Below are 11,623 nucleotides of genomic sequence, written 5' to 3' on the forward strand. Positions count from 1 at the left end.
GGTCCCCCATCCCCTCAGGATCCAAAGTTTGGGGTGATCTCAGAGAAGATGGGAAGTTCTCTGGTTTTATTTTCCAAACAATTGCCTCCTCTTTGGGGAGGAGAGTAGGGACCAGAGAGGGGAACAGCCACAGTCTAGGGCCCTGGTTCCTAAAGGGCTGGCATGATCTGGTCATTCATGCACTCCCCCTGCTCCAAACCTTCCCTGGCTCCCTCCTGCCTCCTACATGAGGGCCCTTCTGAGGCTTTATTCCAGTGAATTCTCCTGCCCTCGTCATCTGATCCCATCTCATGTCGGCTTCATGCTCCAGCCCAATTTAACTACAGCCCCTGATCTGTGCGTGACATCCCCAGCCCCCAGGCCTTTGTCCACTCTGGGCCTGCCTCCTGTGATGCCCTTCCAGGGTCCCCGCTTGCTGGGACTCTGCTTGCTCACAGCCATGACCTCAGGGACGACTTGCCTGCTTCTTTCTCTGGGGGGACCTCTCTCTGTCCTGGGGTCTCCCTAGCCCTTGGCCTCCTCCTGCCACAGATCCATTTCTGTTGTGTAAAAAAGTAATTTACACAGGTCTGCTTCTCCTTGGATGTCTTTGAGCTCCCTGAGGGCTGGGCTGTGGCTGAGTCACCTCTGAGACTAGCCTAGCACAGAGCCTGGTGCACTCCAGCTGTTCACTAAGCATTTGATGAATAAATGCATAAATGAGCAAATGCAAAGGGCTACCAACTCACTGGATTCCTCTGGTCAGCCTGAGGGCCCAGTTCTTGGGCCTGTGACCCACCTAGCTCAGATCGCTAGTTGAGCCTCTTGAATTCACCTGGCCTCAGTTTCCCCATCTGTGAAATAGGGCCATGACTTCTGCCCTGGTCATTCCACTTGAATGACCAGGATCTCAGGATGTCAGAGCCAGAGGGAAGCCTGAAAACTTCCCACCAGCCCCTGCAAATGGGGAAACTGAGGCCTGGAGAAGGGAAGGGCCTGGCCAGGGCCATACAGCGGGTGTCAGCCCTTGCTCCTTGCCTCAGACCTGACCCACCATGTGCTCCCTTAAACACCACCCGGCTCCCACTCTGCGCCCTGAGCCTCGGAAAACCTGAGTCACAGCTGGAACCAAGTGCAGGGAATTTTCCTCCTCACTTCAGGGGCCTTGGAACCTCTCTGACCTTGTCCCCTTCTAAGGGGGGCAGGACTACAGCTCACCCGGCTAGGGGTGCGGCAGGACAGTTCGGGTCTGTGTGTCCATTGCCTCAGCCTGCCCCGGGGACCTGTGGTCCGGGAGGAAATGCCCCATCTGGTGTCCCCAGGCGTGGAGGGGGCGCCTGCGGGGCGTGATCGAGGGGGGGATTGTGTGTGTGGCCGAGCTTGGCCCCGCCCCTCCCCCTATCCCCACCCCAAACCCACTTAATGAAATCAAGCTGGCCCCGCGGAGCCAGAGCCGGAGCCGGGAGGGAGGAAGGAGGCGGGAGGGAGGGGAGGTGGAGGGGGAGGGGGGAGGGCGGGCGGCAGCCCAGAGCCGAGGCCACCGGGCACTGCCACGGACTCACTCTGTCCACCTGGCGGGAGCACCCTGTGAGCGAAGGAACTGGTGAGTCCCAGGGGCCTCTCCTCTTTCCGCAGAGACTGGGGGCATCTCGGAGTTTAGGGGGCCGGTTTTGGGGGCTTCTCTAAGTCTGTGTGAGCTTTGAGTGTGTGTTGGAAGCTGCGGTTTGTGTGTGATCCGTGCTAAGGTGGCGGGTGGCGGGATGTGTGTGTGTCTTGGTTGTCTCCCAAGTGCAGTGCTGGGTTGGCCCAAGTGTTGTGTGTGCAGTTATGTGTGTGCAGTTGGGGCCTTGCTGTAGGGGATGCGTTGCTCTTGGAAAGTGGGTGCCGGGGTGGGTGTTCCCCGGGGCCTCGGGAGGGTGGCGTGGACAGGGTGGTCCGGCCTGTGGGGATCCATGGTGGGTCCTGGGTATGTATGTGCACGTGTTGTCAGAGAACCAGCCCGTTGTGTGTCGGCGTGTGTTCTCTGTGGATCTGTGCTGGTGGCCTTGTAGCTCTCTGGGGTGTCAGAATGTCGTTCGTCTATGTGTTTTGTGCCTGTGTTGGGTGTGTGTATATTGTGCGTCTAGGCTGCTGCTGCTACTCGTGTGTGTGTGTGTGTGTGTGTGTGTGTGTGTGTGTGTGTGTGTGGCTTTCGAGCCCTTGGGACCCGGTCCCTCCCAGGCCTCCCCTCAAAGGGGCCCAGGTCCCTGTCCTCGACTGCCCCGGAGCAGGGGGTGGGACGCTTCAGCCAGACCCCTCCCCCCAAAGTCACTAATTGAAGCCAGGTTTTTGTGGGTTGCCCCTCCCCCTCTGGCCACCAGTCTCTGAATGGGGGTGGGGCAGCCGCTCTGGCCCCTCAGCCTCAGGTCTTGGGGTACCTGGGCCTTTGGGATGGATTTGCAACCTCTGCCTATTCCTGACCTCAAGTGGGGCCATCACACCTGAAAACAATAAACCCGGAATGAGCTGGGCTCTCAAGAGAAGCTGTGCTGCCTGCTGGAGTCCTGGTCAATCACATGGTATCACTAAGTGACACCTATGTTGTGCCAACCACCGCTATTTCTTGTCCTGACAGTAGTCCAGAGAGGTGGCCTTGTGCCCATTGTACAGACGTGGACACCGAGGCTAAGCGGGGTGATGTGCCCGGCCTCAGGACACACAGCTGGGAAGTGACCTCCTCCTAGATATTTGGAGCCACCTCTTGGGTCAGGCTCAGCCCTGACTGGCGGTGTGACCCTGGGCAGGCCATTCCGTGTCGGGCCTGGGTTTCCTCTTGGGTAAAACGGGAGGGGGTGGCCTGATCCCACCTCCTAATGGCCTGTGAGTTTCTGGGTCCTAGACACAATGAGGACCCAGGCAGGAGGTGAGGACAGCTGATGGGCAGACAGATCATTTCAGAGCTGCCCAGGCCCCAGTGCACCCATTTTAAGATGGGAAACTGAGGCCCAGAGAGGTCGGGGGGCTCAGCAAGCAAGGTCGCACAACCATCTCCTGTGAGGCCCAGCTGGCTCCCCATATTTTCCTGTACCTTTCCTGGGGAGCCCCAAGGAGGGGGATGGCGGGGGGCGTGAGGGACTCTGAGAGTCAGAGTCTCAGCCTTTACGAGCTGGAGGTAGTTTGTGTGGCTTCTTTCCTTATCCTCTGGCCTGACCCCAAGGCTCAAGGGAAAAGAGACATTTTTCTCTAACTTACTGCTCTGTGTATGTGTGTGTGTGTGTTTCATGTCCTGGATTTCTCCTTGGCCAGAGCTGAGATTTCATTCAATGAGGTAAAAAATTTGGTCTCTCCTGCTCAAGAAGGGGAGACAAAAAGCAAAATGATACATCAGGGGAGGCCAAATTTTTGCTGATGTGAGGTGGGAAAGGCTGGCTGGTCCTGGATCTCTGCTGGGGTTGAAATTCAGCCGCTCCTGAACTCCCCCTTCCCATGGGGAGGACTTTCTGAATTGGAACACCTCTGTGGGGCGAGCCCTGTGCTCACCTCCCCACCCCGCCCCCAGGTCACAGACGGGGAATGTGAGGCCCAGAGGGGCCGGCAGCAGAACTAGACCCAGATGGAGCCAGGATTCTAATCCTGATCTAAGCAATCTCATGACTCTGCTGCCTGCAGACCTTCAGTGCAGCAACTTCACAGCCAGGCCCCCAGGAAAGGCCCCACTGGTCAGAGGTGCTCTCTATGGGGAGAGGTGTCAGCTGCTGCCATGAAAAGTTTCTCCTGGGCTTGACTCAAGGAGGAAGGCAGGGAGGTGCTTGGTGAGAGACAAAAACCTCAAAGCTCAAAGCTGTCTGTAGGAACCTTTTCTAAACCTGCCAGCATGGGGAGGGCCCCGGAGGACTCCTGAAGTTTGTGGGACATCTCAAATCCTGATTCCAGCCGACAAGGGATGTCAACCAGGGGGTGTGAGCCCGTGCCTAGACTAGCCCCAGGCACAGGAGGGTGCCTGTGTGTACATGTCACAAAGAAGAAAGTTCACACCCCAGTTCCGATGCTTATGTCTGTGTGTCCTTGGGCGGGTCACTGTCTGTCTCTGAGCCTCTGTTTTCTCATCTGAAACATGGAAACAGTGCTAGTGCAAAAGGGCTTCTATGGAATTGAACCCACAGAAGGGGCTCAGAGGAGTAACCTGGGCTGAAAGTACATAGTGACCAACTCATTTCAAGGTGGTGGTGTCCCTGGTGTATCTTTTTTTTTTTTTTTGCCATCTGAGCTGTTTTGTCCAAATTCATGTCACATTGGGAGGCCCCAGGTCATTTGGAACAAGACACACCATGGCCCAGCGTCATTCCTACATCATCTCCTGAACCCATCAGTCCCCACAAGGTTGGGACTGTTGCATGTTTTGCAAAACAGGACCTGAGCCTGGGAGCTCAAGGGGACCTGCAGTCCAGGTGTTGGACATCCGACGTCCTCCTCCAGCACAGGAACAGGCTGTGTGGCCCTAGGCCTTTCCCTTGCCTTCTCTGGGCCCCTGTCTCCCCATCCCAACCCCCTGAGAGAGGGCACCTGAGTCGGGGGTATCGTAAGGCTTTTCGGTCTTGGTTCTTGCAGGCCCACCCAGCGCCAGGGGCCTGTGCCCTCGGCTGGGCTGGGGCTCCTGGGGGGCAGCGGGTGGGCCCAGGAAGGGGCACCTGAGTTTGTCTGAGAGCCCAGGTGGACTCACACCAGCGGGAGAGTTAGCACTTTAGAAGCCGGGCTTCTCCATAAAGCTGGGCCATAAGGAATTTATTAGTCAGCCGAGCTGTCTGGGCCGGAGAGGGTCTGGGGGTTCATGGCGGGAGCAGCCTTCTACTGGGGGAGGGAGGTATGGGCTTCGTCTGGATCCCATTTGGTTGCGGCCATAGGACGCAGGCTCCGGCTTTGTTTCAGGCAGGAGGGTTCCCCTGGGGCTCCCAGGCTCTGCTTCGAGCCTTGAGATGGGGTTAGCTGTGGGGCACATGCACACACAGGCCTCTGCTGAGTTCAGAATCTGGATGCTTCGAAACCTATGAATCTTCTGGAGACAGGATGGGACTGCAGAGGGGTGAGGGGCTTAGGGAAGGACTCCCCAGAGGAGGGGTTCAGCTCTCTGTTTCTCACTGAGCCTGACCATTGCCTGTATCCAAACTGGAGCTCTTGGAGTTCCTGCTGTGGCTCAGCGGTAATGAAACCAAATAGTAATCATTAGGAGGCAGGTTTGATCCCTGGCCCCACTCAGTGGCTTAAGGATCTGGCATTGCCATGAACTGTGGTGTAGGTCCCATACATGGCTCCGATCCTGCGTTGCCGTGGCTGTGGTGTAGGCTGAGAGTTGCAGCTCTGATTCGACCCCTAGCCTGGGAACTTCCATTTGCCGCGAGTGCGGCCTTGAAAAGCAAACAAACAAAAACAAAAACACACCTGAATTCTTCCTTAACAAGTCACTTACCCCTCTGAGCCTCAGTTTCCTCACCTGGAAAATGGGAAGAATACAGTATCTTCCCTATTGGGTAGTTCTCAGGAGTCAGTGAGAAACTTCATGTAAGGAACATCCAAGTGCCTAGCTCGCGGCAGGCAAGGAAAGGGTAAATTCTTAGGATTGATTCAGCCAAGTCCATCAAGATACATTTATGGAGCACTTGCTGTATACTGATATGATGTGAAACCCTGAGGGTGCTGTGATAAATGAGGCTCAGCCCTTGCCCTCCAGAAGCTCAGGGTGAAGTTGGGGGGACAGGTGTGTACCCTCAGGATAGAGTCCATTGTATGGAGGCTCAGACCCTGGGGAAGGGAGGGAGCGACTTGCTGGGGTAGGTTCTGTGTCCCCTGAGACCCCGGGTCCCACGCTGACATCTCTCGTGCCTCGCTTCCCCACAGGTCCTGGGCAACATGGTTTTCGAGGGGGCCTCCAGCCTCGCTGTGTCCCTGTTGCTGCTCATGCGGGCCCTGCCCTCAGCGTCCTACTCCGTGTCCCTGCAGGGCACCTTCCTGGAGGACACAGGGGGCAGTGGGGAGGCCGAGGGCTCGTCGGCCTCCTCCCCAAGCCTCCCGCCACCCCGGACCCCAGCCCTCAGCCCCACATCCCTGGGGCCCCAGCCCACGCCCCTGGCAGGCCCCAAGCCCCCCACCAACTTCCTGGATGGCATCGTGGATTTCTTCCGCCAGTATGTGATGCTCATCGCCGTGGTGGGCTCCCTGGTGTTCCTGCTGATGTTTATTGTCTGTGCCGCTGTCATCACTCGCCAGAAGCACAAGGCCTCTGCCTACTACCCCTCGTCCTTCCCTAAGAAGAAGTATGTGGACCAGAGTGACCGGGCCGGGGGCCCCCGAGCCTTCAGCGAGGTCCCCGACAGGGCCCCCGACGGCAGGCCCGAGGAGGCCCGGGATTCCTCCCAGCAGCTCCAGGCTGACATCCTTGCCGCCACACAGAACCTCAAGTCTCCCGCTAGGGCCACCTTGGGCGGTGGAGACGGAGCCCGGATGATGGAGGGCAAGTCAGAGGAAGAGGAGAAAGGCGCCCGGGAGGTGGACCAGGACGCCCAGGGACAGGAGGTCCTGGCAGAGGAACCAGACGTGCCATCTGAGGAGCCCTGCCCAGCGGAGGTGGCTGGTGAAGGTCAAGGGGAGCCAGAAGCGGCTCCCTTGTTAGCCCAGGAAACTGGGGCCCAAGCCAGTTCCCCCGAAAGCCCCTGTGCTTGCAGCAGTGTCTCCCCCAGCATCTAACAGGCCTCTAGGGCTGCCGGCCCTGACTGTCGGACCCCTGGTGGTCACCTCCTGGGGCACAGAAAGGCCCTTTGGCCCTACTGCTCTCTGGCACCCTGTCCTTGGCCACTCCCCGCTGCAGATCCCAGCCCATCTCATCCTCCTCCAGCGGGCAGAGATGCTGGCCTCTCTTCCACCTCAGGAATCTCACTGACTTCCAGAACATGTATCCTTACAGCCCCAAGGGCTCCATCCCTTGGGGACATGGAGCGGGGGATTGTGTCCTTGTCACAGCCATATCCATCGGGAAATGTGTGTCTCATCCGATCCCTTGTGACATCGCTGCTTTCCATCAAGGTAGGAAAGAAAAACAGAAGAAGAGTTTTGGAAGAGGTTGAACAGGAGATGCAGAGGGGCCTGGGGTTGGAGTAGTGAGAGCTAATGCCGAGGATCCATCTGGAAGCTTCGGTGAGGGACCCCCGCACACGTCACAACAGGCCCCTAAATGAGCATTTCCCAAACCGAGTTCCCTGGAAGAAAGATTCTGAGGTCCATTGAGTTGAGGAAACACTGCCTCTCTGCTCCACGCCACCCTGGCTTCCCCCCCGGAGTGGCCCAAGGCTCTGACAAGTCCTGCAGTAAAGACGCCCATGGAATCTGATTTTGCTTAGCCTTGCCAAACTGCTTTTGACTGAGGCGTATTTTGTTTTTGTTTTTGTTTTAGAGCTACAGAGTAAAATTCTGCAGGGCACACTCTGGAAGTTACAGCTCTAAATGTTCCTGAAAGTGCCCTCTCCCCAGTTTCTGGGGGTGGGGTGGGGCTGGAGCTCAGCCCTCTCAGGGGTGCCTCTCATCCGCTACTGCTACCCAGTGAGGCAGATGAATGGACTCTCTCTTACCTAAAGCAGCTTAGAAGCTGGGGGCTGTGTGTGTGAGGAGCCCCCACTCTGGGGGGAGTCTGAGGGGATGGAGGAGGGTTTCCGACACCCAGCCTGGAGCAGGGGGGGGCCCTGGTACCCCACCCTCCACACACTCTCATCTGGCAGCCTGTGCCTACAGCATTCTTTACTCCTCGACAAGGGAGCCTGAGCTCCGTCCTGATCTGGGGAGGCTCTGGGTGGGGGGTCCTCTTCCCCATCCCTCCATCTGGGTCCCCCTAACCTCTGCACAACTCTCCAGGTGCTGAGATATAACAAACCAGCACAATAAACCTTTATTCTGGCCTGAGTGTCCCTGGCTTTCTGAGTCTGCTGGGAGATGGGGGGCATCGCCCTAGGGCTGTTCTGTGGGGGTGGGGCAACTTTCCAGGGGACACATTGGCCAGGCCCTAGGGGCTAAATGGGCAGATTGACGTGCGAAAGGGAGGGAGGGACCGATGCCCCATGGGAACTGGGCAGGAGCTTGTGCCCCACCAGCCCTGGACTTGTGGCCACAGAGAGGCAGGTTCCACATGTGGCTCTGCTATGTCGTGTGACTGAGGGAGAGTCACCCACCTCCTGGAGGAAACAGGGGCCGTGGAGGGGCTCGGGGCTGGGGTTTGGGGTTCCCCTCCCCCTGCAGGGGGGCTGATGACTGGCATGGGTCTCAGGGACACACCCTTGGCCAATGGTACTTGGGTTGGAGGCCGCCCTGGCCTTTGTCTCCTTGCCTGCCAGGCTCCTCCTTGCCTTTGATGACAAGTTCCTGCAGCCATGGCCCCCCCTCTGCTCTGGAGCTGCCAGCTGGAATCCAGATGCGGCTGGGCTGGAGCACGTGCTAGATCCCCGGGGTGATGGGGGCCGGGAGGCCATCCCTCCTGCAGCCCCTCTCCTCCGCTTGACCCCACATCCATCGGGAGGGGCCGGGGTTTGTGTTTCAGGACACACAATGGCCTCTGTCTTGCTCAGTAGGGGAGGGCCCTCCCTCTCTCAGCCCAGACAGGCTTCCGCTGGAGAACCAAGGGAGACTTGAGTACAAATACCGAATACCCGGATGCTGGGTGGCTGTGACCAAGTTACTCAACTTCTCCGTGTGTGACAGGCTCTCTCCTTGCTCCTGAGCTCCCGCGGGGTCCTACACACTGGGGTGTGGCTGGGAAGGCCTTGAAGCTTCCCCTGGACAGGCAAAACCCAGGTAAGACTAGCAGGCATTGGAGCTCCCTGGGGAATGGACAGGAAGGTTTCCCAACCAGCAGCAACCTTGTCAGTGGCTCACCATTAATGCCTGACTGGGCCCCCCAGAGGATGTGGAGTGTGTGGCATTGGCCATAGTCTGTGTCCCCAGGGACTGGAGGAGGATTAAGGTGCTCATGTGAGCCCCAGCGCAGGAGTCAGCCTCTCTCTCACCTCTGAGTTTTACAGCTACTATTCCCTCTGCCCATGACACCCTTCCACCCCCCCTCCTTGCTAACTCGCATCTTTTAGCTTCTGCCTTAGATGTCACCTCCTCCTGGGAATCTTCCCTGACACTGCCCCCTACCCCAGTTTCTCTTCCACAGCCCCCTGGGCTCAAAGATGGTGATAATTGTTTCCAATTAATGAGCATCTGTTATGTGCCAGGCACTGTTCTGAGCTGCAGGCGTCGTTAATCCTGTGGGGTGGGCACTGTTTTCATTCCCATGTTACAGGTGAGGAAACTAAGGCCCAGAGAGCTGAAGCCAGTTGCCCATACATTCAGGATTCTAGCCCCACAGTCTGGTTCTGGAGTCTGAGATCTCTGCTGGGCTCTACTGCTTGTTTTTTTTTTTTTTTTTTTTCTTTTTTTTTTTTCTCTTTTTAGTGCCACACCCTAGGCATATGGAAGTTCCCAGTTTAGGGGTTGAATCAGAGCTACAGCTGCCAGACTACACCACAGCCACAGCAACGCCAGATCCAAGCCACATCTGGGACCTCCACTGCAGCTTGCAGCAACGTTGGGTCCTTAACCCATTGAGTGAGGCCAGGGATGGAACCCATGTCCTTTTGGAGACTGTCTGGGATCCTTAACCCACTGAGCCACAATGGCAACTCCTCTACTGCTTTTTTGATGGATGGACGAGTGATCGAAGGAAGGAAGGAAGCCTCTGGGGAGGGGATAGCAGGATGCCACTGCCACCAGGGCTTTGAGCCCCTCCAGTCTGGTCCCGCATCTGCGATGAAGTTACAGGAGGGGCCTTTTACGGCTGCATATCTGGCTGGACCAGGGAGGAGTGAGCCATGGAGGGAGACTGGTGGGGCCTGTGGGGCTGGAACAAAACGAGGGGGAAGGACGGGGCTTAGGGGTGGGGTGAGGGGTTCCAGTGTTCCTGGGGAATAGGCCCCCACTGTCCCAGGGCTTATAAAACCACACAGCTGCTTCCGGCCTGGGAGTCTGTCCCTGGGCCAGTTGCCATGGGGTAGTGGTGGCGGGGGTGATGGGCACCGAGAAAAACCACCCCAAGACACAAACCTCAGCTCGGTGCAGGAAGGGGACTTCTGGTGACATCCTTGGGGGTGCTAAAGAGCCCCCCTTCCCCTGCCGTGCCCTGCCCTGATCACTTGGCAGGCTGGGTGCACTGTGGCTGGGGTCATATCTAGGGCGACAGCAGTAGGGGCAGAACCCACCCCGCCCCTGGCAGCTCTGTGCCAGGCGCATCATCTTTAACCCTCTTGGGGTCCTCAAACTAGTTTGGGCACTTGGGGGAGATTCCCTGGGTCACTGCCAACTCCATGCTTGCTCTCCTGGCTGTGTGGCCTTGGGTGAGTCGCCTCACCTCTCTGGGTCTCCATTTCCATGTGTGTCAAGAGGATGATCCTCCCCTGCCTGGCGGGGCTCTCCACCTGCACAGTGGGATTACCTGGGAGCTTTGAAAAATCCTGATTTCTGAAGCCCACCCAGACCAATGAAATCAGAGTGTCTGAGGCTGTGGCTGGGCAGTGGTCACTGCCAAGGGGCAAAATCCATGAGGAGAGGAGCCTTGGGTGCAGGATCCATCCATCACTGTCTCCCCAGCACATGGCGCGGTGCCTGGCACCAAGCAGGTGCTCCATGTGTGCACATGTGTGTGAGGCTAAAGGGCGGCGGCGTGCCCGCACACCCATAACCACATTTAACCCTCCCCACAATCTCCACGGAGAGAGGAGCAATATCATTACCACCATTGTACAGATGAGAAAACTGAGGCTCAGAGGGGTATAGTGGCTTGCCTGAGGTCACACAGCCAAGCAAAGCTGGGGTTCGAATCCAGGTCTATCTGGCTCCTCAGGCTGGACCCCTCAGCGCTGAGCCTCCCTCCTCCTTTTATTTATTTTTATTATTATTATTATTTTTTTTTGCTTTTTAAGGCCACACCCACGGCATGTGGAGTTTCCCAGGCTGGGTTGAATCTGAGCTGTAGCTGCCAGCCTACACCACAGCCATAGAAACGAGGGATCTGAGCCGCGTCTGCGACCTACACCACAGCTCATGGCAACGCTGGATCCTTAACCCACTGATCGAGGCCAGGGATTGAACCCGCGTCCTCGTGGTTGCTAGTCAGATTCGTTAACCACGGAGCCACGACGGGAACTCCTCTCCCTCCTCATTTTAGAACTTCATGGTCCAGAGGTAGAGCCCATTCCCTGATGGTGGGCTGGGGGCGCATGTGTTTTGTGTCCACTGCATTTCGTCTTGGATCCTCCTTCCCTGTCCCAACCCCACCCTGCCTCCCAGGGTGGTGACAGTGGCTGCTCAGCACTGTGGGTCTGGCCTGTTTTGTCCACATTCATCGAGGTTTGGCATCCTCATCTTCCCTGGTTGGGGTTAAGTAACCCTTTGGGTTCCCAGGTGGCCCAGGAGCAAGGGTCCAAAATCTTTTGTTTTCCAATAACAACTATTTAATGAGCACCTTCTCTGTGCCAGGTACTGGGGAGAAACTGTTAAGAAAACAGATCTGAGGCTATATTCTAGGGGAGGAGAAGCTTCATCAAAGAATCACCCAGATGCAACCACAATGATTAATAACAGGAAGAGC

The 11,623-nt window shown here is 57.3% G+C and overlaps 1 protein-coding gene across 1 annotated transcript; it reads left to right on the plus strand.

The window, feature by feature from the left end:
• The first annotated feature begins 1,428 nt into the window (after positions 1–1,428).
• Positions 1,429–7,898, plus strand: TMEM119 (transmembrane protein 119). Its single transcript, XM_003359134.5, has 2 exons — positions 1,429–1,582; positions 5,851–7,898. Exon 2 carries the CDS (start codon positions 5,863–5,865, stop codon positions 6,694–6,696), a length of 834 nt encoding a protein of 277 aa, XP_003359182.3. The 5' UTR covers positions 1,429–1,582; positions 5,851–5,862; the 3' UTR covers positions 6,697–7,898.
• Positions 7,899–11,623: the final 3,725 nt, after the last annotated feature.

Source organism: Sus scrofa, chromosome 14 (assembly GCF_054392235.1).
Source record: "Sus scrofa isolate SSC_HxYL_T2T_F1_AM1 chromosome 14, Sscrofa_HxYL_maternal_Yorkshire_Landrace_v2.0, whole genome shotgun sequence".
Taxonomy (NCBI): domain Eukaryota; kingdom Metazoa; phylum Chordata; class Mammalia; order Artiodactyla; family Suidae; genus Sus; species Sus scrofa.

Excerpts from the sequence above, each read along its gene's own strand:
- TMEM119 (XM_003359134.5), top strand. The coding sequence starts at position 5,863 with ATGGTTTTCGAGGGGGCCTCCAGCCTCGCTGTGTCCCTGTTGCTGCTC.